Genomic DNA, 27,765 nt, shown 5'->3' with positions numbered 1-27,765 from the left:
GAGGTAGCACATCCCAGCCAAACTCCAACAATTTTTGTCGGGTAGTCAAAGAAACATGAGGTCTGGCATTGTCCTGATGGAACACGACGCCCTTCCTATTAGCTAATTCTGGACGATTTTCCTGAATCGCTGTCTAATTCGTCCAGTTGCGAGCAATACTTATCTGCATTTATCGTTTGGTTGTGTGGTAGGAGCTTATAATATAGGATTCCTTTCCAATCCCACCAGACACAGAGCATGACTTTTTTTGGATGAAGGCTGGCTTTCGGAGTGGTTAATGCTGGTTCATTTCGCTTACCCCAGGATCTTTTTCGTTCTACATTGTTGTAAATGATCCATTTTTCGTCACCCGTCACTAATTGCTTCAAAAATGGTACGTTTGCGTTGCGCTTGTACAGCGAGTCGCAGATGGAAATGCGATCCATTAAATTTTTTCGGCCAAATTATGCGGAACCCATACATCATAGCGACTTTACGTAATCAAGCTTCACTACATGATCGTGAATAGTGGTTTTCGATATTTTCAGTATCTCTGCTAATTCACGTGTCGTGTAGCGCGGGTTATTCTCGATCAGTGTCTTGAGTTGGTCATCATCAGTAGTAGAAGGTCTGCCCGAGCGTTCTTGGTCTTTAAGGTTAAAATCACCAGCTCTAAACTTAGCGAACCACTTACGTACGGTTCTTTCAGCTAAAGCGCCTTCTCCGTAAACAGAACATATCGAATTTGTTGCTTGTGAGGCATTTTTGCCTTTCCGGTAATAGAAAAGCATCAAGTGTCTAAAATGTTCTTTGTTTTCTTCCATCTTCAAAAGAGTACAAAACTCACACGAATCAATTTATCTGAAACAACTTTTTTCCTAAAGATGCGTTGAAATGTCACCTTTAAGCATATGTATATAAATCGTATGTTTTCAATAACATTGATATATTCAGACATGTTCCAACGCCATTTATTAAAAATCGGCACGAACTTTCCGGACAACCCAATAGATCCAATTAATTTTTACTGTATATTTTTACTATTTCATAAATTTTGCTTCACAGTTCCTTAAACGTGATAAATAACGTAGCCTGAGATTAAACGATGAAAAATAAAAATCAACTACCGATAAGAGTTGACATAAAAATTAATAACTGTTCCCTAAACGCGTCATATTAAAATTTACATACGCAAGTTAAATTTCTAACTCATCTTTCCAAATATCCGATTATTAATTAGGAAAACGTAATTTAACAAGTGCTAAAACTAACTGAAATTATTCGCTTAATTCAACTTTAAATTCAAATTTAAATTTGTCTTAAACAGCTAATTTCAGATCATTATTTAGCCTTGTTTTACAACTTGAAGTTGGCCATTTAATTCAAATTCAAATTTAAATTTGTCTTAAGTGGCTAACTTCAGATCATTGTTTCGTTTCGTTTTACAGACTGAAGTTATTCGCTTAATTAATACGAAATTGGATTATAAGTAGCTAACGTCCTAACCTCAATTTGTTCGACTTTATTATATTAATTATAGATGATTTATATATCTCTGATAATATCTGAATACCTCTAATAACTCTAATATCTGAAGAAGGTTTAAATAAAAACTGTGATCTGACTAGTGAAAAACATTGAGAATTATATTGTAGCAATGTTGTATTATGATATAACGAGAGGATGTAGTAATGTACACCAAGGTTAATCACTTTACATTTTTAATTTTGTATCGACATATATATATGTAGTAATTGTGACATGTGTGTAATTCGATTAAAAGATATATTCCAAATTATAAATTAAATACATATATATAATTTAACAAGTAAAATACTATCAGCCCATTTACATAATTGAAGTTTATAACGATATACAATCTACAACAGCGCTTCTCTTATTTAATTGCAGGTATTTTGTTGCATCTTATCACAAGGAGCGTTGTTAAACTTAGGCTGTACGATGGCGTTTAACAAACGCTATCAGGCTATTAGTCGACGAATCATGAGATGTAACAGTTTCTGGGCTCGTCAGCTCCGGTTCGATAGCTTTAGCCAACTGTTTCCCCAGCTCCACACTGTACAGAAATATTATTAGTTCTCTTTCTGTAATAAATCATTTAAAATGCAACTCAAGTCTTATGTAGAAAACTAAAAATATCAACATTTTCCTTACCCCCATTGGTCATAGGAGTTAATGTCCCAGATTATGCCCTGTATAAAGATTTTGTGTTCGTACATTGCTACAACAGACAAATTCAAATGATTATCTGTACAAGTACTTGTAATTTTAATATGTAGGACATCCGGCGAATTATAATACAACCGGCAACGAGGTGATAATAGTGTAATTAATTTCGCCACATCAAACTTTTTACGAAAAATACTTTCATTGCCAATTGCACGATTTATTAATTTAGATTGCATTTACCAATCAAAGCACCGAGAATAAACGGCGTCAATTTCTGTACTACGATGCTATTTGTTGGTCTGTTTCCTTCAAATATCTTATGCGGCAACAGCAAATCCGTCTGCTGAGCAGTCAGTCCCGACTTTTGTAATTCAGCTCGAGCCTCGTCCTTGTTTTTGCCTTTCATCAGCGCCTCAGTTTGCGCAAGGAAGTTGGCAAGCAAAATGTTATGATGCGAAGGAACCTGCGATGAGAGAAAGTGCTCCATAAAAAGAAAGTAAATTCAGTAGATGGGACAACAATGTGAAAATTATTTCGAGACCGACCTGATTTTGAGACTGCGCGGGAATTATAAAATCGGCCGGCACGAGTCTTGTACCTTGATGTAACAATTGATAAAATGCATGCTGCCCGTTGGTACCCGGCTCTCCCCACACAATTGGCCCTACAAATCACAATTAGCTTACAATTCACAGCATAGAATTTTATCTACACACATTGTGGAATATACCTGTGTTATAATTTACAGTCTTTCCAGAACGAGTGACATATTTTCCATTACTTTCCATATCACCTTGCTGAAAGTAAGCGGCAAACCGATGCAAATACTGGTCGTATGGTAACAGCGCATGTGTTTCAGCTTTATAAAAGTTATGGTACCATACGCCAAGCAAAGCCAGTATAACAGGTGCCTGAAAAAGGCGAATTGCCTTTAATAAAGTATAATCGGCAGATCGTCGAAATCTTTCAAATTGCAATATCAACGTATGGTAAAGATAAACTACTAAAAAAAGGGAACTTTAATTTTCGAGAAAGAAAATTACTGGCTTTCAAATGTGGAAAATTTCTTGAGAATCTGCACAATCACCTCGTGACATTTGTATTGCCTAGCTTATCTTATCTTACATCTGCTTACGTTTTTTTCGAGTGGTGCCGTACAGAAGTGTTGATCCATAAAGTGAGCTCCACTCAAGAGCTTTTCAAAATTCTCGAAACCGATTGACAAACAGATTGACAAGCCAATAGCTGACCATAATGAGTAACGTCCACCGACCCAGTCCCAAAAGCCAAACATATTTTTCACATCGATGCCAAATTCCCTGACCTTAGTTTCATTGGTAGACAATGCTACGAAGTGACGGGCAACCGCAGCTTCCTAGATGTAAGTTCAAAATCATCCAAGAGAAAGAAGAAGGAAGAGCATGATATCAGACAAGAGGCGTTAATGGTAATTTTACGTAATTTTAGCATTGACTCATTAATGTGCTTACGTCCTTGAGTGCTTTCAAAAGCCACTGCTTGGCAGTCGTTGCGTTAGTTATGGTCTCCTGCGTGGTGAACGTCTTGGAAGCTACTATGAACAGAGTAGTCTCTGCATTTAATTTTTTCAGCGTTTCGGCTACATGAGTACCGTCTATGTTGCTGACGAAGTGAACTCTCGGTCCAATGCTGTATATTTTTAAGGCTTCGGTTACCATAAGTGGACCCTGTCAGCGTAATACAAAACGTATATTGCATATTAACGTTAACATTAAGATGAAACGGTTAGGAACAAAGGGAAAGTGATTTGCATAAATCACCAGATCAGATCCACCGATTCCGATATTGACGACGTCCTCGATAGGTTTACCAGTAAATCCTGTCCATTTTTTCGTCAACACCTGTGAAGGAAATGCACATTCTAAGCACCTTTAAGCGTTGAGATATATACACTACGTTACGGAACCTCACTTCATTTGTAAATTCCTTCATATGCTCTAGTACTGCGTTCACATCGGGCATCACGTCTTTTCCATCCACTAATATCGGCTTATTACTTCTGTTACGCAATGCGATATGCAGAACTGCTCTGTTTTCCGTGAAATTGATCCTTTCACCATTAAACATGGCATCTCTCGCAGATTCCACCTTCCGTGCACGAGCCTGCAATGCAACGCATAATTGTATAGGATACGCAAGAGAGGAACATTTTTCAGCAATTTTTTCCGTGCCAAGTAATTTTCATACCAAATTGTACAATAATCCAAGCACTTCTTCGTTGATCCTGTTCTTCGAGTAATCCAACAAAATCGGTCCATCGTGTGGCGTAGCAAGTTCCAAACTGTTAAAAAAAGGAGCAAGGAGCATGACATGTTTGCTTAACAGAAAATCAAACGCCGTAGGGGATGAAACGTGTCAATTTTAAACGTCTTTCGCTCAAGTCGAGTGCCCTTGAAAAGGTCATCTCAAGGTCACGCTTTAGACACGAATCTCACCTAAATTTTTCGAAGCGTTTAGCATCCCGCTGGAACATACTGTATATGTTCATCTTGGAGCCATTGTTGTCAAAATATTGTTGGAGCTGATTCCACGCGGGCTCGGTCAGCAGATCCATCTTGGATTCCATGATTTCGTTGGCTCGAGAAAGCCGCGCGTCACTCCGAGAGCAAGCCTCTCCGACAGCAGCTGACAGTCGTCACTGTCGTAACATCGGTATGCATTGGTGTGCACGACACGCACACACGTGCGAGAGGCAATGCGAACCTGGTGCCATCTATTAGAGCTTGTTGAGACTATACCGCAGATATATAGGGCTGTAGCATTATTGATCGATTATGTTATGTTCGATTAGAGAATTTTCCAAGTAGTTTGGCCGAAACAAAGTTTTCATTTTCGAATATTCCAGATAAGATATTAAGTATTTTCCACGATGAGGTATGTAGTTGAGATTGTATTCAACACCGCATGTGCATCTAACCTATACGAGCTACATTTGTTGCAGCGAGTGAGATGAAAGAAAAATCAACATTTGAAAAGGATTACTAATTGCCAAGCAGGTGTCTCTTTTTGCTCGACGTAGCCATCATTTGTACTTGTTTTGATTTGCTCGCAATGGACGCGCAGGATTTCTGTCGCGGATTACCCAAAGTGGTACGTTCCTTTCCTCCATGTCCAAATCTCTACCGTGTTTACAGCGTAAACGATAGCTGTACAATCTGTCATATTAAATTGTTGTGGCTCTCGTTCATTAGGAACTCCATGCACACTTGAACGGTTCATTAAGTATGAATACTCTGCAGACGTTATATGGGATGCAACAGCGTTCCGACATTGCCACACGCAAGCAAGTTTTCATGGACAATACCGACTTTTCATCCTTAAGCGAGTATAAACACTGTCATCTTTCGATGTAACGTAAATTATTTGATAAATGACATCATTTATCACGTACTGTCCATTTTCCAGATGCTTCAAGGTATTTGACATAGCACACGCGTTAACGGTTACGCCACAAGCTGTGTTTGTTGCTACCTGCGACGTGATAAAGGAATTTCACGAGGACAACGTGATTTATTTAGAACTGAGGAGCACACCTCGCGCTGTAAAGGAGTCAATGACAAAAACGGAGTATCTTGAAGCAATAATGAAAGCCTTCGAGTAAGTGTGACACTCCATTTCATACTTGTACTCGTTCTTTACCCATAGGACACTTTGTAACTCTTGCATATTCTCAGGACATCCAAATCACGGTATCCGCACATAACTGTAAAACTGTTGGTATCAATTAACCGGAAACAAGGCTACGAGTCTGCAAAGGAAAATATAAACCTTGCGATACAATTTACGAAGCGGTACCCGGAATACGTAGTCGGCATCGATCTGAGTGGCGATCCAATGGCGGGAGATTCATTTTTGGAGCTGTTGGAGACGTCTAGGAAAGCGGGCCTCAAAATTGCGGCGCACTGCGCGGAGGTGAACATTGTTCGACGGATTAACAAAAATGTGTATACGGATTAATAAAGATATGCCATGCAGGTACCAAATGAAATGGAGACGATCGATATATTAAAATTTAAACCCGACCGATTGGGACACTGTACTTGCATTCACCCCAGCTTGCAAGGTTCCAAGCAGCTGTTCGACATGCTACTAAAGTCGAGAATTCCAGTCGGTAAGAGATTTTTCACGAAATTCAATTTTCTTTACACCGTTTACCGTACTTTTTTTCTCTTATTTTTCTTTTTCTCGTTTAGAGTTGTGTTTGACGTCAAACGTCAAGTGTAAGACGATATCGTCTTACGCGTCACATCACTTTAAGTACTTGCATCAAGCTGGGCATCCCATAACCATCGGAGTGAGTACGAAAAATGGAGCAAGATACATTGATAAAAATACGATACAACGTGACCGATTATGCAGATGTTACAAGGAACGTTGCTTTCTCTTTCAGACTGACGATAAAGGCGTTTTTAACACGTGCTTGTCAAAAGAATACGAGTTGTTGAGTTCAGTGTTCAATGTCGCGAGAAAACAGCTCAAGGAATTGTCCCTATTATCGGTACAATACAGTTTCGCGAGTGCAGAAGAGAAGAAAAGTTTGTCATCGGTTATCGAGACTTTTGAGACTGATGTCTAATATATTTCATAATAATATTTATAAAATGACGAGACGAGGTAATATTGAAACAAAGAGGTTCTTGTAATAAAGTGTAAGAAAGAACAAAAAGATTTGTGATATATTTACATGATCCTATATTCATGATCCTTTATATAAAAGTAACATTAATTTTATTCGTAATGTCGACATAGTTTTTCGTAATGTGTGACATACATGTAACTTTACACGTAATAACTAATTAGCTATTTATGGAGATATAATCGTTAAGCCAGCTCTTAGCGTTTACCACGTCGCTAAGTATTACTATCCAGGCGCGCTCTCTTCGGTGTTCTCCAAATATATACACAATGTGGCTTAAAATCTTAACTTAAAAAATAGACATTACGAACGCTTAAATTTAAAAACGCTTATAAACGTTTATAAACGCGTACGTGTCTTTCCTAATGAACAAAAAGAAATCGATTAACTATAATAATGACTTATACGCTAGACATGCCGGCGCAAAACATAATACATTAACATTATAGACAATTATTTTGCGCAAACAGTTGTAAATAGGACAATCACAATCAAGCATGATGAAAATACGTTGTTTATCATGATAGGTCTCTCTCTCTCTCTCTTTCTCTCTCAGTATACCTATCAGGGGGACTATTACGGAACTATTTACGATTCTGAACGACATTAATTGCGTTCAATGCGAGTTTCCGACCACATGATTATCATGAATCTCATCGTAATCTCAATAGAATCGACTCTCCATACGTTTCGATAAATGCAATATATATATAATAAGACAAGAAAAAGAAGAAAGTAAATGAATAAGTATGTGACAGACGCGTGCAACGCAAAGAATGCTCGGATCGACAAATCTTTTGTTCGACGCTCCAATTTACGGTTCCTAGCGAATTATTAAGAATGTCTCTCGGAATCGAGTTCACGAGTGGTTGTTCACGTGGTGTCGGCAAAACTGTCCGATCGTCTACCCGACACCGCAGTCGAACGTGTACGATGAGACAAATGATGAAGAAAAATGTAATCATTACGCAATCGGGAATGTTTTTTTTTTTCGAATAAATCCGTAAGCCGTAATAGCCCGCCAGGAACATGTTGCATCCTTCAAAGTATTCACCTGCCAGTATAACATTATACAAATCTCATGTTTTGTCAATAATTAACGAGACAAGTTGCCTTACACTATTAAAAACGTTAAACACGCACAATCGGTGTCCTATTTTGACGTACCAGCATTGATATCTAATAGTGGGTACTGCACCAAACGTAGTTTATTAATTAAAACGTAATTTGGTACAGTAGATGAATGCAATGCCCTAAGTCATACATCGTCGTACACATACATACGTACATATAACAAAGATGATTTGATTCAATGTTATTTTGATTGAATTATTATCACGTCATGATGAGAGAGTAATAATAAGCTGCAGTAATATTAATAGCGGTATAAATATGTAATACAAGTGTAACTGTAGTATCGTGCACGGGATACTGATTGCAACCACGTCATCAACATTAACTTGAACTTGGTAATTGGGCTCATCTCGGATCATCGGATCAATGGAATGTGCCTCTTTACCACCGTCCGGAAGTTACAGTAAGTTACAACAATACCCTGCGCAATGCAAAAGTTGATGAGAGCGCTATGTGATTATAATAATCCCCCCCTCCCCCTCTCCCCGTAATAATAACTTAAAATTGTAGAATATAATTTTTACTCTACACAGTCTTGGTTTGGTTAAACTTTGTCTTATATATGTACAATACGTAACATAGGAATTTTCCAGAGTATATATATGTATATGCTCTGAAAAATTGGGTGTGCGTTACTTGGAAGTGACACCCATTTTCGCATTCACTCAACAGCCTCACAATGTATCTTTTTTTTACTATATATATATATATATACGTTATTTTACATTATTTTGCATATACTTGCGAAATATGTATTCTATGACTAAGAGAATGTTTTCTTACTCAGGTAATTTTGTGAACGTTTCGTAATTAATTTTCTTAGCGCATTACATGTCATTCAAAAAATATTAAAACGTATTAAAACAATATGAAACAACGGTTTTCACAATGCTATAGATATCTCACAAACGAGGTATCTACATACCTCGCATCGAGTTATCATTACGGCGCACACTGCGTCGTAATTATAGTCAAATGCATTATACTTGTTGAGATTGACGAGATCCGGATATGCACGCGTGTTAAGAGAGAAATCGACATATATCATATTAGGTATTATTTCGAGTCCTCGTATTTTTCGAGTTTACGTAGCCGGAAAATTAAGTTTATAGTAAGTTATAATCTATGTCGATTTCGTGAGAATTTACAATTATAGTTTTTATTACAACGTACTATGATCTGCTACTTTGTTACCATAGGTAAGTTCCATTTGATGCTCACGTCGATTCAATCGCCAAATGGAACTTGTATCTATGGCGTGCGCTGACGGTGTAACAGTCTAGCATTACACCGTAGGCGACAGCGATATTTCCTCTGTATTTTCATAAAAACAATCTCTTTCATGTGAAATATTTTTTGAAGATATGATAGCAAAAACATATTACGATAAATGATATTTTCGAAACATATTCTTTGGTCAAAACCACTAGATTATATATTTAATAAAATTAATTATTTTAAAAATTCATTCAAAATTCGATTTAAAAATATATACATATCTATCGAAATCAATTTTTTTCATAATCGGATCTCGAGTCTCAATTATCTAATAACACATGTTTAAAGTTTACTTCGCATATATAAAATATATCGAATGTAAAAAGTGAGGCCATTATAAAATATCATTATATCGAATAGGTTTAAATGAAAATAAATGGAATAACATAAGATCTAAACTAACTAAGCATAGAATTAGAGAAATAAATCATAAAGTAAATACATAAATATTAATAGTACGCTAGACTCGATAAAAATTTCTACTCATAATTGATTAGGAAAACAATTTTCTACCGGTCTTCTTCGGTTCTTTTTTAAAAGATGTAAGGGGAAACAGAATCAAATTGTTTTCGTGCTAATTAATCTAATTAGTAAGAAGAGCAGGGAAAAAGAACAAAAGAAAAATTGAGAAAAACCAATAAATAAAGTAAATTAAAAAATTCACAAAAGCATCACACTCGAATTGATTTTTCTGATTTTCGAGCCTAACGTATGTCGCGAATGGCAGCAAATTCTTACATCAATTTAAAATTATACATTGCATCATGCATTAAAATTCGAAAAAAAGACAAACTTTTAGTATATACAAACAATTATATAATAAAAATAATTTTGTTATAATGCACTGACAGATTGACTCTACATGTAGCTGTTGATTTTACATCTAATACGTTACGTGTTATCATGTGTTACGATTTTGAGATATACCTAGAGGGCTGTTTCGAGCTATTGGCATCCTTGTGTCGAATTTGATGATATGCATATATATTGATATATGACATGTGTGTGTGTGTGTGTGTGTGTGTGCGCGCGTGCGTGTGTGTATCACATATACAATATAATATATTACGAAATTAGCACTCTCAATAATATTAATAAAAACCACTTCAAAGGCAGTAAGAGCGCAGGTGTTAGTGCGAAGGTCAATAAGACTAAACACTAAAGTTCAAACCAACTTTAATTATATGTTGAACGTTTCGGCCGCACTATTCAGCCCCATTTGTTTTGAACTCTCTGTATCGTCGAAGCTAGTACAGGTCTTGACTTTGTCTCTGTATCGTCGAAGCTAGTACAGGTCTTAACTTTGTCTGGTCAACTACATCTGATCTTGACTGCGATCAAATTGCTCAATTTTAATATGTACTGTACTGTGTTAATTATCTAATCTAACATTTTGTATATTGGACCCTCATAGTTTTTCCCTTCGATGACGTGGTAAGTTTTGCTTTAGATTTAAATTGATAAATTACTTACGTTTACAATCACATTTTATTGAACTTAAACCTTTATTAGAAATTTGAGTTCTTGGAAGCTTACAAATTTTTACCGCGAGTTGAAGTGGATTACTTGGAGGATCCTAGACCTATGTTGCTGAAGATGGCTGAATAGTGCGGCCGAAACGTTCAACATATAATTAAAGTTGGTTTGAACTTCAATGTTTAGTCTTATTGACCTTCGCACTAACACCTGCGCTCACTCTTACTGGCTTTGAAGTGGTTTTTATTAATATAATATATATATACAGGGTGGGGCAAACTTGTTCTTCAAACGGATACATCGATGAAAATAAATAGTGACGTAAACTTATTTCAATGAAAACAAAGACCCTTTGAAGGCCATCTTAATAAGTTCACAGGATAAGATAAACATAAAAAGTAGTATCGATAGATAAGTCAATCGTGCAAGATGTATTCATTTGAAGAACAAGTCGACATGATGGAGAATGATCTCATTTATGGAGAATGTCAAAAAAATTCAGTGAGAGCGCAAAATTTATACGCTGAACGATATCCTAATCGCACTCAGCCTTCGCGTCGAACATTTAAAATCCTATTTATTTTCATCGATGTATCCGTTTGAAGAACAAGTTGATCCTCATTTATGAGGAATGTCAAAATCAAAACATTCCGACAAAACATACTAATAAAGCGTCATTTCGTACATCTTTTAAACGTAAATTTAATTTAATATAAAAATGTACTTTTTATCGTTTTCATTTACATTTAATCTTGTTCAATAATTTTGTGTCATGAGTTCCGTACTTGTTTTAAGCTCCTCTATAAAATTATGGAAAAAAACATACCGAACCTATTAAAAAAAATGAAGGTGACCTTGATATCTTCGAAGCGCCTTCACCAGGACAAAAATTATTATCGCCATATGTTAGCCCCCTTCGTACCGTATAATTTTGATTACATAAATTTTCCTCTGGACCTTATAAATTAGAAGATATTTAAGGTGGTAATAGTTATTGCCCCACCCTGTATGTATATGTATATATATATATATATATATATAAAATATAGGTAGTCCAACGCTTTCCAAAAAAACTACTAACGAATATTGTATCGTCGGCTTAATTAGAAAACCTAACTCCAATTTTTGACAAAATTGAGATGTTTATAGTAAGGTTCGTACTTTCTCACGAAAGTACGAAACTCCAATTTTTGACAAAATTGAGATATTTATAATAAGATCATATGGTAAGATTCTCACGAGGTTTTCAGTTAATTATTTTACACATACGAAGTAAACTTCAAGTATGTTTTGCCTTTTCTGTAAAATTGTAATTTTGTGAGTTAGGTTTTCTACTTAGGCTGTTGATACGCAAATACACATGTACGTGGCTTTAATTTATATTCTGCCTCTGTCTAAGATATATGTATATACACATACATATACACACATATATATATACGTGTATCCATATATACAAAATCCAATTTTACAATTAATTACTTATTGCTCTGCTACAATTTGCTAAATTAGCATTAAGATAAGGATTACGTTAGATCGTGATACATGGAACTAGCCTGACAACCTGAAAACTCTTGAATGTGTTTCTTCTAATAACAAATCAACTTTATGATAAATAATAAAAGAGGACAGAAACAAGTTGTAGTATCGTCAAAAGTTGAAAATGACAATAATATAGAGAAGAAGAATTCTCTTCTTCTTTTGACGATACTACAACTTGTTTCTGTCTTATTATTTATCATAAAGTTGATTTGTTATTAGACTAGTATTGGTAGTAATGGTATTCTTACCAATAGCTCTAGTTGAACGATAGTTAAACATCCGATATTTATAACATTTAACAGTCTCATCCCCTCTATCGTACATCTCAAATCCACACGATGTAAATTGATTTGAACATTTACCGAGGCAAGTCTTATTAGATGTATGCGCGCAAATTCACATTTATAAAATTTCATCAGAGATATTAGCTCAGTTTTCCGTGTAAAGATAAAATGTGTTAGGTATGATACATACAACGGCATACACATATTTCCAATTGCATATACTCCGTTAGCATTTATCATAATAACACTGTATAAACCTAAACTGCGTTACGATCTTTCTCAACACAGAGATGATATACTTTTGCTCTGATTTAAGTAGACAGATGTATCCAAGTTACATCTGTCGTCGTGTATAAAGAGAGAAAATATTATCAGTTACGAGGTCTGTCATCATCTGCAGTCAACAAACGCATTAATAATTCATTATGTGCAGCAAATTTGCTATTTTATATCTAATATCACATATACACCTAGAATTTACTATTTAATCCGGGCCTACACGTTCGTACAAACAAAAATCTCACTTTGGTAAAAAAAACAAGAAATGCTTACTATTTCGATACCAATAAAGATCAAAGTTATTTCTAACGAGTTAATAAATTTTCATCTACAATACGGAAAGAGGAGTATATGCAATTGTGTGAACCCCAATAAGCGTAAGCGGTTTAATTATACATACATATATAGTTTTTTTTACATAGAAACTCGCTAAATTACGCGTGAAAGTATTCAAAATGATTTCGAATTGGTACAACCTACAACTTCCGTTACTTTCTATATAGTTGTTTCAATTACATACATTCGCCTGTTATCGCAATAACGTAAAAATGGAATTATGATCGAAAACTTTTGTCCTCGATCGAGAATCGCAATATATCGCATATATATATATATATATATATATATATATATATATATATGTATATAATCGCATACCTGTACAATTCTGCATTTCTATCATCTTTTCTATTGGAGATATTACTAATAATGCGTCTCTTTTTTCTTGATTAAACGCTCCAGAGAGAGGGAGTGTTTAATCGGAAAAAACTGTGCGTTTTCGAAACGTTCACGAAGAGATATTTTGTGATGATTTTGCGTCGACATTGTCCGTTGCGTTATTGTCAGTTTCAGGCGAATTGCTCGCGCTATTGTCGTCGGCAGCCAAAACACCCTTGTACGTGACACCGTTGATATCCACGCACATGTGCAATCGTTTTCGACCACCTTCTAAACAAAGAAAAATGCTTATTATATATATGGAATTTTATATGGAATTTTATGAAAGACATCTTGGTCTCGACTCACCTTCAAAGGTCGATTGGTTCACGCGAAAAATGTTGCTTGCAATCGTGAAGTTCTCGTCTCCGTAAACTCTTTTGGAAGGAGGAATAGGTGAGGCAGTATCGTTGTAGCTTCTTTTCGAAGTAATCACATTTGATGCCGAGGGTGAACTTACAGCGAGCGGAGAGCCGATTGAAGGTTCTGATCTGTGATTGAAAATAATTTTCAAATTATGAAAATTATTATCGCGCGTAAAAAGATATCCTTTCCTCTTCGGGAATTGAAATCGGATCTCGAACGCGCGAAATCCAGTCGATTACTCACTTGATTGTAGAACTTGCGAGATCCAAGGCTTCTCTCTGTGGCTCGGGGCTGTTCGCTGGTGCTAACGGCGAATGGAGTGCCGATGGGGAGAGCGGTGACTGAGTTGGATATATTTTACTGTTGTTGTTATTGTTGTGACACATGTTCCAAAAATGTCCTATTCTGTAATCTGTAACTTTGCTGAGCGCTTCCGGCATTGTCGGTGACGATGCACTAGGATGCCGTTGAAGCATCGAAGAAGATTCGGCGGATATTATATTCCGCACATCTTGACCCAACATTTTCAACATGTATTCTGAAATTTCAATCAGTTTTTATTTCATAATCCTATTTCCTATAATAAGCGCGCCAAGTCCCTTCTTTGTTTCAAGTCGATATTTTTAAAATTAATATAATTTTGCTCATTTTGTAAGAATTTCGTTGCTAATGTAGATATTTGCTTTTTTCGAACCTAGAGAGACCGTTAAAGGGATCGTAAAGTATAGCTGTTGGTAATTTTCTAATTTCAATTTAAAGAAATTTCCTACGAAACGAATATCTAAAGAATCGTCGTCGAGCTATCGAACAAGAGGCTACTACGAGGGTAATTGAAGCGCAACGTTGGATCACTGTCGAGCGCAGCGGCGAAAAGATGGAAAGAGAGAAGGAAAGAGTAGGGAAATAGGAATGCTCGTTAGCAAGAGTCATCCGTTAACGCCTGTCTTCCGGAGGATCGTATAATCAATTACGCCTCCTTCGCTCTCGCATCATCATCTCTGGGGAGGCCTGAAGCCTCCCGACTCTACCAACCGATTTAAAATAAACTCGCGCTCTACCTCCCCTGTTCCCTTTCTCCGATATTTAATTTTTCCCCTCCCTCCCGCTCTCTCTCTCTCTCTCTCTCGTCTCTATCATCGCGCGCGAGAGGAGCATTTCATTTCTGCACTTTTTCTACTTCTTCACATTTCCGTGGTGTCGTATTTAACAAATAAATTTCGGCTTTGACATATAAATAAATTGAAAAAAATGAGAGAACGAAACAAGTTACCTGAAGGTATCGATGCCAGACTCGGTTGAGCATGCTGCGAGGGATGAGACTGATGCTGCAGCGGAGTATGCGAACGTCCGTTCGCGACCAACGATGACGGTCCAGCGGCCACCGCCGCCATTTGAGCGGCGAGAGACATTGGCATCGAATGATGCAGCGCCAACGAATTCTGCGCGTGCTGATTCCGTTGTATCGCAGATTGCAAATTTTCATTGGCATTAGAGGGATACGCGACGTAACTGGTCCTGCGACCCTCGCGGCGATTCGACTCGATGGCTGTGTTGAGTTCTTCTGGGGTCGAGAGCCCTTCCTTTTCCAATTCATACGGGAATAGATATTTCATGTACCTGTGGACAAGAATCATTTTTCCATGAGATACGTAAGCGTGTATATCTTTTGGATGACGAGGAAACGTCATTTGTAAAAGCTTCCCAACTACTTGGACGAAATGTTTGCAAGAATCGAGTAGGATTACCAAGGAGAGGAGAGATTGCCGGTTGCCGGAATGATGGATGCATCATCGCAGAGAGACGAGACGAGACGAGACGAGACGATGCGACGCGTCGCGTCGCGTCGCACAAAGCGTTGCACCGAGTTATTTTCACGAGCAACCCTTAGCATCGCGCCCGTGTAATTCATATTAGCCCGCACTACTTATGACGTGTCGGCGTTGTTCATCTTTCTCTCTTTTCACCCGCCTGACGCACGTATTTTCGCGTCATTCTCCTCCTTCGTCGCGTTGTTCAGCCACGAATGGGATGGATGCTTCGCGTCGTCGTGGTCGTCTCTCCAAATCTCGCCGACGAATCTCTATTTAGAGACGTTCGCCATCATCCTCCCGTCCCTCCCGTCGAGAAGACGAGACACCGCGAACGGCAGATAAATCTTGGTCGTCGCGAGGCATCGCGAGGATATGCGCTTGGTATTATATAAACGAATATATATCGCGCCAACGGCTCCAGGTTGTCACAACCCTGAGAGCTGAGGCCGGGGTGTCCTCACTCGACGCCGACGGGAGGAGGGATCGACCGAGATGACACTCGGGTCTCGGGCTAAGACGATGCACCTGTGCGTCACAGACGCCTCTGACTCGTCGCCCACACCCGCTTAGTTTCTCATCTCCTCGCCGAGGTACCTCGCGCGCGCGCTTAACGATAATGCGAGCTGACGATTTATGAAAAACATTAACGCCAGTGGGCTTTAACGAAATCACGAGGGACGTAAAACTCTCACGATGCTCTCTTGTAGTCAGCGCCTTGCAGATTTCACGCTCGGATGAACCCTGCTCGAGTAAAACTTATTGTATGCGAATTACCTGACGGGCCTCTGGGCACGGGCCCAGGAGAGACCGAGAGGTCCCGGATGAGAAACTTGACGATCTACTTACTGGCTGCGTAGCGTGAATGCGGCGGAAGTAATGCTCGATGGCAGGTGGAGACCCTTGATGATTTCCTGCCAAAGTTTCTTGTTGATTACTTCGACCAATCCACCGCGCGCGACTACCAAGTTGTAAAGCTCGTAGAGATCCAACACGGACTTTGCCATGATGGGCAATCGGTTGATGGGTGATCCTGCAAAACAAAAGATTCCATTATTTTATAGCCTGACCTACTAGTTTGTTGCGTGATCGAGCGAAGCGAACGCTCTACGATTCTAACGATTGTCTCGTGAGACTTGTACGGCTAAGCGTAAAACCGCTCAGGTTTACGAGGTTTGTCCTCGCGGATAGGGCGTTAACGAGAGCAGTAACGAATTCGCAACGATCACGCAACGATAGCGCAGCCTTTTACGATCTTCTTCGGGATGTATCTTTCGCAGTGTATAACAAGTGGAGGACTACGTAAAGGTAAACTTGCGCGACTCGCGGGGGGTATCCGCGTAAATTTCTCTATAACATCAAACACGGTGGTTCGATTGGCGATCGATAGCTCCGCCCGTGGAGGCACATTCGCACGCAGATACGAGTACGGAGCTCTCCGGTTAATTCGCACGCGTATTACCGTCGTTTACCGTGGTAGCCGAGCCATCCAAGTTTACGAGGTTGCTCGAGCTACGAGTTAACGGGGTGTTAACAAGAGCAGCGATACTCGCGCGACTATCGCGCGCTTGAACCACGTAAACGTAAACGGATCTTTACGAGCTTTCGAGCTGGCGTAATCCGTGGTTTAGAGTCGCGCATAAATACACACGCGCGAGCGCGCGCGCGAGCAGGGAAAAAGAGGGCGATGCGATTGAAGATCTTCCGCGAGGCGATACGACTCGGAATAAATACTCGATTATTCGCGTTTGATTTGATTTCATCCCGACATGCGACTTGCGGACTCGAACAAAATCCGCTTGATGACTCCTTTGCCGCGCGGCGGTCGTTGCTTTCCACGGAGCCGGCCAATTTTACGAGTTTGTCCAGAGGTTCGAGTTAACGGGGCGTTAACAAGGGCAATACTCTTGCGACTATCGCGCGTGCGGTGCCCGCTTTGCGGCTCTTTACGAGCTCGCGAACGATTCCGTGCGAGACGCCTCGGTACACGAGAACACATTACACGGACACGAACAATGAGAAGGAGAAGCGCGCGCCGTCGTATCGCACAGGATCGTTTATCCGCCATCGAGGACGATGAAGGGGGCTGCCGCCATTCCTGACTGAGAGGAGGCAATAAAACCGCGCGGCTCGGGGTAGGGGAACCAGCAATTTCGGGCTATCGAGCGTGCTCCCTTCGGCTTTATTATTGGCCCTGCAATTATTGTTGATATACGCGCAACCCGGCAACCCGCGCTTAATGTTCCTATGTAGCCTTATGTAGGGCGCGGCGATAAAAGCTGCACAAAATGGCGACCGATCGCCGCGTTCCCACTCATCCCTCACTAGTTCTACGAGAGAGACTCGTCGGCGAAAAGGCGATCGATGGGAGTCGCGGATGCGCCGCGCTTCCTATCAAGCCTGGTCGCCCCGGTACGAGTCAGAATGCTTCCGGAAATGGGCAATTTTTCATTGAGGGGGGATATTGTGTTCCGCTAGATTTTGGTCTAGCCACCGGTACCACAACGTTCCTCCTTCGTCATGATGATGGCCGAGCAACGAATCTCAGCTCCCTCGCTCGTCGATACGTCGGGATTCACGAGGTGGAAGGGCGGGACGACGGTACGAAACAGCGAGAGTGAATGCTAAGGAAGATAAAAGAGAAAGAGAGAGAGAAAGTAAAAGGGGAATGAAAGAAGAGAGAGGGAACGTTTCAGGATGCGATTACGACTTTTCTTGGTAGGGCGTCCAATCAGCAGTTATTTTTATAACGGCCGCCGTCGCGCCGTGCCGTGCACCATGCCGCGCCGCGGCTCGTCCAAGTAACGGTGGTGCGCTGACCATCCCGCCACGTTGCCTTCAACGAGTCAAAGTAGCCATTCGTCGGCCGTACCAATTTCGCCCGGTTGCGCGCCGATGCGCCATCATCCCCCCCGATCGACTTCCCGCCGCATCGATAGATCGAGCGATAGTTATCTCGTTTTATCCACGACGGAGAAAACGAGGGAACGAGCAGGTAGAGAGGGTAATAGATAGATAGAAACAAAATGTTGCATTTTATGGCTTATTGCGAGGGACGAATAGGCGCGGCGGGGCTGAGGGAGTGCCCGATCTAATAACGATCGGTTACGCGTCGGAGGCCTTTATTAACACACGCACACAGCGCGCGTGGGTCCTACCGGCGCAGACCGGCCCCGCGTTTAAAGGGGTTTCGGACGCGCGAAACGGCTTTTCCCAGAATCTCGCGTGACGACCCTGGAATCTATCGAATGTAAGCCGCCACGGTGGAACACGAGACCTTTGCTCGCCACTTGGCCATTCTCCCGCGGCGAAACGCGGGAGTCTCGCGCCCTACACCGCCCCGCTTCTCGATCAAAATCTTTCCAAATTAAATTGTCCATTTTGGGTACGAGCCAGTATTTCAGCGGATGGTTTCACGGTCGCGACTACCACGTAAGCTACAACGCGTTCCCGTAGTAGACCGACGAGAAACCGACGGAATAAAGATCCTTTACGACCTACGACGGCAAAGATCGAGAAACGAAAGATGGGGAGGGGAGAGAGAGAAAGAGAGAACGAGGGTGAGAAGGAGGAGAAACCATTTCTAGAGGCGAGAGAGTCTCGCACGGGTTAACTTTGTTAGCGCTTGGCATTATCAGGCCGGGCAAAAGAGATTGGTATTGCGAGGAATAGCTGGGAGGGGGTGGAGTTTCATATGAAATACACGTGACATTTACTGCCTTCACCGGGGCTGGGCCCCTGCAAAGACGCAAACGCATTATAAATAGATCCTCCCTCCCCTCTTACCCTCCTTCCCTCTTTCTCTTTCTCTCCAGCCATTTTTTTCTTCGCGTCACTCGAGTTCTCTCACTCTCCGGCTCTCCGGTCGAGAGGCTCAAAGATTAAGAAAGGTCCCGGGAGGAAAAGGGGGAGCACGGTACAGCCGCAAAGACCACGCTACGATCTGGTTTATAATCTTGTTAGGATTTCGCGGAAATATTGGCGTAATTTACGATCCATCTTAGCAAAGTTGACTGTCGTGGAGTGCCACGTCGGAACACGACGAATGGAGCGTATGAGGGGTTGCTACAAAAGCGCGTCCAGGCAACTGCACTTTCGTAGCAATCTTCACGGTTGCATCCTTTCTCTTCCGTATATTCACTCTTTTCCGATTATATCCGTCCGCGGAAGTATCCGAGCGAAGTTCGTCGCAGAACCAAGCCGGTTTCTGCATTCGAGATGACGGGAGACGCGTCGTGACGAATCGACAGGCGACTCTCTCGCAAGCCGTTAAAGACTCTTAACCGCAGATGCGCCTGCCTTGTAGGGTGTTGCTGCTCGTTGCCGTTCGCGCACGTCGCAGGTATCGTGCGACCACAAATGCACCACCATTCACGACTATCGAGGGCATCGAAATCTCTACGAGGACCCTCTCCTCCCTCCCCGCCGGCGTTAACGTTAACGCGATCCCGAGACGGCCACTTGTTGCGCGACGATCAAATAATTGTATTTCCTTCGTTTGACGCTCCCGGCGTCCCTGGGGCATCAGCTGAGTTACGAGCGTGGGGCAAAACGGAGAAACGCTTCGTGGGTGGTATCGTTCCGGCCTCTCCCAGTGTCTCCTCGTAGAGAGACATAACCCCGGGAAAACAAGACGGATCGAATGCACGGGATGCTAGAGACCGGATTACTCGCTCCAGGCTCGTTAGAACTCGCGTGCGCCAGCCTCGGAATATAAATTTCAACGCGCAATCGGTCGATGCATCGACCACGTCGCGTGCATGTTTTTCACCTTTCTGTCCGTTCTTGCAGTAAACTTCCTGTCTCTGTCTCTGATCCAGATTCGCAAATTACAATTTGGGTGGCCCGCGAGAAACCCCGTGTGTGTGTCGCGGTTGCGACAATAAAATCTTCAAATAATATCACGAGCGACAAAGCGCCCTCGACGTCGGCTCTACGGCTTCTTTGATAGACTTTACGACGAGGTCCGATTTGCACGCTTGCCCGCCGAGGTGCTACGTGCACGATTCGGTTGCTCGAACGAAACCGACTTTTTAAGCGGCGGCGGCTTTTTATTAAACACGTACAAACGTACGTTGCTCGACACAATGCTTCTTCTAAAGAGTAATATCGAGTGTTTCGCGTGCCAGATGTTTGCTTCCTTTTTCGTCGCGTGTCGTTTGTCACACCTCGAAATTCGAGTATAATCAAATTTGCATGTCTCGATGATGGAATGCGTGCCTGATAAATGCATTCACGTTCCGAGTTTGTTGATCTACACGGCGTAATTAGATGTCGCGCGCGCGCACCGGGACGCGATCGTAAAGCGAATATATTATCCCTCCAGCGAAAGATGCCGTCTTTTCGCGAAACGCTCGTGTTCCTCGTTCGCGTGTTGGTTCTTGTTCGGTTCCGCCGCGCGCCGTCTCGCCAAAGATGAGAGGAAGAACAAGAGGAACGAGAAGAGGACAACAACGACGACGAGTCTGTCGTCATTCCTTTGCTCGCGCATGGCTACTCCCACGGATACGCTTATGAGGGGTAAATACGGGGGGTAGTCGCGGAATTACTGCCAAGCACTTGCCAACAATGTGGCGAAGCTTTGATGTGACGTAAAATGGTACGTTAACCGGCGCGCCGTATCTCTACGGCCGGTTGCACATACGACTTTATTATTCCGGCGTATGCGGCCGAGAGTGCAACTACCGTTTTTTCATCGAAAACTTGCCCCTCCCTCCCTCTCTGTCTCTCTCTCTCTCTTCACTACACAGCAACGCGTTGTTGCGACCTAGGTAGTGGGAGAGCTAGAAGAACGCGTTTTAGAGCCAAGTTGGCAAATTATCCCGTCGAGACGTCAACCTCTCGTCGAGAGGTCGCGTATAAAGCGATAAATCACGGCGTAAAACTTCGCAAGAGATCCCCTAGCGAAAAATTGTGTCGGAAAGGGAGGAAAGAGTTTAGAGGCGGACGCTGGACTCGACTCGAAATTGACGTACTCGTATCGTAACAACGAGGAATCACGCTGGAGTCGACTGTCGCCGTAAAGAGTTTTAACGACCGACAATTTACGGTGCATTATAATATTCTCGTCGTAACATTTAGCGCGGAATAATTATCGAATCTTCCGCGAAACGCGACCGTCTCGCCGCTATTCTCGGGGGTTATAAAACGGCCATCCAAAGTGCGAAATCTACGTTGCGTTATTGTCCGATGCCAGATATAAATCAACCTATATCGAGCAGCGAAAATAACTTTCGATTCGTACTTGTCATTCTGCCAGAATAAGGGTTTACGTCCGTCACGACCCAAATCCCGACACCGGCTGCTATTGCGCGGCTATTGCGAGTCATGCGATTCGTCAGGGGTCGTAAACTCGCTCGAGTACGCCTTTCGGTCTTCAACGACACGTTAATCGCACCGGTACAGAGATTGTCGTAGACGCTAATGAGTTTACGCGGCGCATCTCGATAGGTATAGAATGGATCGAGATTAAAAGTCGATAGTCCGAGTTGCAGCAGCTGTCGCAGCGGGACGCAACGTCGTTTCGCGGAATCTCGGCACGCGCGAGTAGGAAGCTGCGCGAGCACGATCAAGAGAGGAGGAAGAAAGCTGAAGGAGAGGAAGGCGATACATCGGGCGAACCCCCAAGAGCGATCGGCACTCTTATGAAATATTAATAAACAAATTGGTTCGCGCGCGCGCGCGGACTTGGTGCCCGGCCGATAGCAAGCCGCCATAATGGAAACTTGCACGGTCGCATTTTTTATTTGCCACTTGTTCCCTTTCCGTCGCGCGTCGTTGATGGATCCGATGGTACATTCGCGCGTGCCCGCATGACTACACCCTAGACGCGTAAAAAGAACGTTACCTTCACCGGAGCGTGGAAGCATGGGGCGTGGAGCGAGACACCCTTTGGGGATGTACCCACGCAACAAAGTTTTCGATCATACGGATTGAAGGACCGAGCAGCGAGAGTCATCTACGCGGTCTATGCGATCGAAAATAACTCGTTTAAACGGTTTGGACAGCGAGAGTCATCCGTGCTCGCGTTCCCGTTCCCGAAGCGCGAGATGCTGGAATCTCCATAAATCAATCTTTACGTTCCGGGGTAGACAATAATTCCAACTGCGATGCCGACAGAAGCCACGGACAGGCAAGTTGTGGAGCCCCCCCCCCCCCCTCCCCCCGTTGGCTCTCGACCATGGGTAAACGAAGACTGACTCTTGGGACAAGAATTCGACAATTACGTCACGAGAACGTAACGGATGATCGCGGGGAACGCCCGGCGTCGGGACGTCTAGAATGTGCGAACGTCATCCTGCTAAATGCTTTCCGTTCGACCGTTCGCTCGCACGCTCGTTCATTCGGCCCGTCCGCGCTCGTGTGCTCGCGTGCAAACACTATCTATAGCGTCCTGAAACGTGCCGGACGGCGGCAGCCGGCGGCTCCCTCTCGGCTCTCGGATGCTGGAAGCCATCCGGTCACCTGTCTGCTACTGGAAAATGTAGGTCAAACTCGCGAGCGCGCACGAGCGAATAACTAATTGGACAGGTGTAACGTCCCCCCACGTACACCAACCCGACTGTCACAGAGATCCGTGCTCGCGTGCAGCGGAAATTTCATTGTTCGCGAGATGGCCCGAGAGATGAGGCAGAGGAACATGCCCCGACATTTGCTTGTTAAAACTCTGGGTAAATCTTTACGTTTGTGGAAAAGCCATCGGTTTCGCGATGCACGCTCCGTCGTGAGACGCGCTCCCGGATACCGCTCGCGAATCCACATTATAATAATTAATGTCTGAAGAATTTCGGGCTTCCTGCACGAAAGCATTCTAGCATTCTACGCCGGTAATGCCAGAGGGCATCGATCAACGCGCGGGGGTACGTTATTCGGAAATAATTGCCGATGATTACTCCCCCCCTTTAGAGAACCCCGACTAAATTTATCACGAAACTTCTAGGAAGCACGAGATTAACCCTGACACATCGTGCGACGTTCCAAGAGTCATCATATGAAATTGTCGCTATTAAAACCACCCTTGAGATTTGCTGGAAAGAGACTGAATCCGTCGGTGCAGACGCCGATTTATTTCGCGCTGTTCTACGACTACGAGTCGTGCACCGTTTGAAGGGATCGTTCGAAATCCTGCCGTAATCCCGATTTAAGGCCCTTTGAAAAAGCGGCGGGTGGGCCACGATCAACCGAGTACCTCATCGAGGAGGTCTACCAAGGGGGATCTGGTATTGGCTCCGCGGTGGCGCTTCGGAGAAAAGCGTTCGGACGAGGTTTACGGCCGATCCGTCAGAGACGAAATCCATCACCCGCGGGAACAATGCCCGCCCATCGGCGCTCGACGGTGCGCTAGGACTTTATTTCGTTTTATGGAGGTATCCGAGGCCGAGTGTTTATGGACAGGGTGGATTGACTCCTTCTCCCTCCCCCCTCTCTCGTCGCCGTTGCCTGGATGTCGACACTGGCTCGTCGATTTGCTCGACAAGGTCGTAAAGACGATAAAACGACACTGGAGCGGGCGCGGGAGATACAAATAGAGGTGTAAACGAAGGTGTTAAGGAGGCAAAGGAGGGACGCGAGTCCATCCCGCGGCGCGCGTTAAGTTCCATCGATTAATCGCGATGAGCAATCGCGAGTCTTTGAGCTTCGATTCGATTTTGTATAGACGTCTCTTTGGACCGGTAAGGATTGATTCTTGCTGCAATGGAACGGCGTCGCTCGGCTGAATCGCTGGACCAATCTCCGACAACGTTTCCTTGGGCTCTCGGTAAAAGCTAACATTCGATAGTGTCAATCGATCTAATTTGCATTCGAAACAGCCAAGGTCATCGATGCCGGAGTCATCGCAACGTCATTGGTAGGGAAGGCGAGGAGAGAGAAACTATTCTCGCAAGGAACGTTGCTTTCGCTGTTGCGAGGCAAAGTTCAACATTCAAACTAGTTGCAATATGCCGTGACGGCGTGCAGTTACCGGGTAACGGCGTACGAACGTGCTCCCGGCACAAAATACCGAATAATAAGAAAATAGAGAGGAAAGGGGGAGGCAAATCGCGCGCTCGTGTGTCAGCCCACTGGCGAATCACCGTCGTCTCTCCTTTAGTTGCACAATGGAAAATATTTTCTGGCGCGAGTCACGGGACTTGGGTGTTCCGCGTGTCAGGGACGAGGCGCATGCGAAACGACGGAGGTACTAAAAGGTACTAAAAGTAACGGCTGTGCGGCACGACACTATTAAACGGCTGCCGGATTTCGCTCGGGCATCGACTGGCTGCTCAATTTCACGGTGGTTCCTCTGCTTGTGTGCTCCTTCGATCCTCTTTTTAATTTGCAGCGCGCACGAAACCATCTCTCCCCGCAGAGTCGAGTCACTTGCGGGGAGCGGAGAGAAATCAAAGGACGAGCGCGCACCTATGGAAACCTATGTAACATCTTGTGTACGCAGACGTCACGTACGCGGTGCGTGTTCACAAGTGCATTGCGAAAAGTGTTTGTGCCGAACACGTGTTCGCCGCCAGTTTAACGTCGCGTTTTACCCACGCCACGCACGCAAAAAGGCATTCTTCTCGAGACCCCGGCCTTACTTCTTGTCTTACTGTAACTTTCCTGCTCGGGAAGGATAGACAGGAATCCGATCGGGAAGAAAGAAAAAGTGTTCATTTTCGTGAATAGTAAACACTAACGCGCGCGAGAAAGACGCTGCAATCCTCGATTCGTGGGTTCGTCATCGCGTTTATTGCGTTACGACTGCAACACCGATGAGAAAAAACATAGAGGGAGGTAAAGATAATAACGTATTCGGAACGAAGAATGGCATTGCTCGCTCGCGCGATCGTCCGCCGCGGTATGAATTACATCGGCGATTGAAACTCGTTCGTGGCGGAAGAAAAAAGAAGATGAGCACAGACCTCGGGCCATCGGAGGTGCCGAGATTTGCATATTAAATGGCTTGGGATTTATAACGATTGGTCTCTCTCGAGCGATGCTAGCGATATACGCGATGTAAATAAAGAATGTTCGTCGCGCGCGAATCGATAACGCGCAGAACTGAATTTTTCAGAGAGCTAACGTGGACTCTGCGCCGTATCAGCACTTATCCGCAGTGGGTGGAACAATGACGAAATCATCGCGCGAGATCTACCACGGTGTCTGGTCTGAAAATCTGAAATTTTCTGGATCATCAAAGGTTTGCACGTTGACCCCCTCCGAACCGGTTCTCTCTCGTCGCTCTTGGACGGCAATATCGGGGCAAAGTTATGTCTCGCTTGCGCGAATTTGTGCGTTCCGCGAGCCTCGTCGGCGCTTTTGATATACGAATACCGCCGCCGCGGCGGCTTCGAAACGGGATGAACACTTTGTTGCGAAACGACCTTGGTAATATCTATTACCGCGCCGGATTTAAACGACATTAAAAGACAAATTCCGCGAAAAGTGATTCCCGCATAGTAAACGTTGGCATGTGTTCACAGGAAAGATACAATCTATCCGGATCTACGTACGTATGTAGTTGGGGAAGAGCGCGACCTAACTGATTCTCATGCAACGAAAGAACCACCGCAAAAAATGCCCGTTTTTCCGTCCTCGATTTTTCAAATGAATTTTATGCCAAATGATAGCTCATGATGAGACATTAATCGCAGACAAATTTTGAGATGAGCATATGATTGGTTTCAGAGATATTCAGAGGGTCAAAGTGGTTACTACCTACTGAGAAAGTATGACGCTATTGACACTGTATAGCATGAATTTTGGTTGACTTTTTTCGAAACGCAGTACCTATGTGTTCTTTGAGTTGCTAATTACGAATCTGATGTCAGATTTCAAAAATTCAAGATGGCGGATCCAATATGGCGGACGTAAAATATAAAACAATTAATTTCTCCAAAATTTGTTATCTAAGCGGGTTCAGGATCGCAAGCGAGTCGCACAGGAGAGCGCGATCTCAGAGATATTCAGAGGGTCAAAGTGGTTACTACCTACTGAGAAAGTATGACGCTATTGACACTGTATAGCACGAATTTTGGTTGACTTTTTTCGAAACGCAGTACCTATGTGTTCTTTGAGTTGCTAATTACGAATCTGATGTCAGATTTCAAAAATTCAAGATGGCGGATCCAATATGGCGGACGTAAAATATAAAACAATTAATTTCTCCAAAATTTGTTATCTAAGCGGGTTCAGGATCGCAAGCGAGTCGCACAGGAGAGCGCGATCTCAGAGATATTCAGAGGGTCAAAGTGGTTACTACCTACTGAGAAAGTATGACGCTATTGACACTGTATAGCACGAATTTTGGTTGACTTTTTTCGAAACGCAGTACCTATGTGTTCTTTGAGTTGCTAATTACGAATCTGATGTCAGATTTCAAAAATTCAAGATGGCGGATCCAATATGGCGGACGTAAAATATAAAACAATTAATTTCTCCAAAATTTGTTATCTAAGCGGGTTCAGGATCGCAAGCGAGTCGCACAGGAGAGCGCGATCTCAGAGATATTCAGAGGGTCAAAGTGATTACTACCTACTGAGAAAGTATGACGCTATTGACACTGTATAGCACGAATTTTGGTTGACTTTTTTTCGAAACGCAGTACCTATGTGTTCTTTGAGTTGCTAATTACGAATCTGATGTCAGATTTCAAAAATTCAAGATGGCGGATCCAATATGGCGGACATGAAATATAAAGAAATTAATTTCTCCAAAAATTGTTATCTAAGCGGGTTCAGGATCGCAAGTGAGTCGCACAGGAGAGCGCGATCTCAGAGATATTCAGAGGGTCAAAGTGGTTACTACCTACTGAGAAAGTATGACGCTATTGACACTGTATAGCACGAATTTTGGTTGACTTTTTTCGAAACGCAGTACCTATGTGTTCTTTGAGTTGCTAATTACGAATCTGATGTCAGATTTCAAAAATTCAAGATGGCGGATCCAATATGGCGGACATGAAATATAAAGAAATTAATTTCTCCAAAAATTGTTATCTAAGCGGGTTCAGGATCGCAAGCGAGTCGCACAGGAGAGCGCGATCTCAGAGATATTCAGAGGG

The 27,765-nt window shown here is 42.8% G+C and overlaps 3 protein-coding genes across 3 annotated transcripts in view; 1 reads left to right on the top strand and 2 right to left on the bottom strand.

Annotated features, from left to right (window-relative positions):
- Positions 1-1,683: 1,683 nt before the first annotated feature.
- Positions 1,684-4,883, bottom strand: LOC105286007 (glucose-6-phosphate isomerase). Its single transcript, XM_011350613.2, has 11 exons — positions 4,644-4,883; positions 4,396-4,489; positions 4,120-4,311; positions 3,969-4,049; positions 3,660-3,875; positions 3,305-3,544; positions 2,900-3,080; positions 2,715-2,833; positions 2,410-2,632; positions 2,155-2,221; positions 1,684-2,056 (listed from the first exon to the last, which is right to left on the bottom strand). The coding sequence occupies exons 1-11, from the start codon at positions 4,772-4,774 to the stop codon at positions 1,930-1,932; spliced, it is 1,671 nt and encodes a 556-aa protein (XP_011348915.2). The 5' UTR covers positions 4,775-4,883; the 3' UTR covers positions 1,684-1,929.
- Positions 4,884-4,940: 57 nt separating this feature from the next.
- On the top strand, positions 4,941-6,874 carry LOC105286006 (adenosine deaminase-like protein). Its single transcript, XM_011350611.3, has 8 exons — positions 4,941-5,082; positions 5,150-5,298; positions 5,400-5,533; positions 5,614-5,805; positions 5,883-6,120; positions 6,184-6,319; positions 6,402-6,502; positions 6,599-6,874. Exons 2-8 carry the CDS (start codon positions 5,260-5,262, stop codon positions 6,782-6,784), a joined length of 1,026 nt encoding a protein of 341 aa, XP_011348913.1. The 5' UTR covers positions 4,941-5,082; positions 5,150-5,259; the 3' UTR covers positions 6,785-6,874.
- Positions 6,875-13,624: 6,750 nt separating this feature from the next.
- Positions 13,625-27,765, bottom strand: part of LOC105286012 (protein dead ringer) — a 75,926-nt gene continuing 61,785 nt past the window's right edge. The window contains 5 exon segments of the mRNA XM_026974328.1: positions 13,625-13,785; positions 13,864-14,045; positions 14,164-14,458; positions 15,191-15,537; positions 16,578-16,761. Of these exon segments, the coding sequence (XP_026830129.1) occupies positions 13,625-13,785; positions 13,864-14,045; positions 14,164-14,458; positions 15,191-15,537; positions 16,578-16,761 (1,169 nt within the window).

Source organism: Ooceraea biroi, chromosome 12, assembly GCF_003672135.1.
Source record: "Ooceraea biroi isolate clonal line C1 chromosome 12, Obir_v5.4, whole genome shotgun sequence".
Taxonomy (NCBI): Eukaryota; Metazoa; Arthropoda; class Insecta; order Hymenoptera; family Formicidae; genus Ooceraea; species Ooceraea biroi.
Note: the sequence above shows the minus strand (reverse complement) of the source record. Positions and strands in the feature narration are given on the sequence as shown.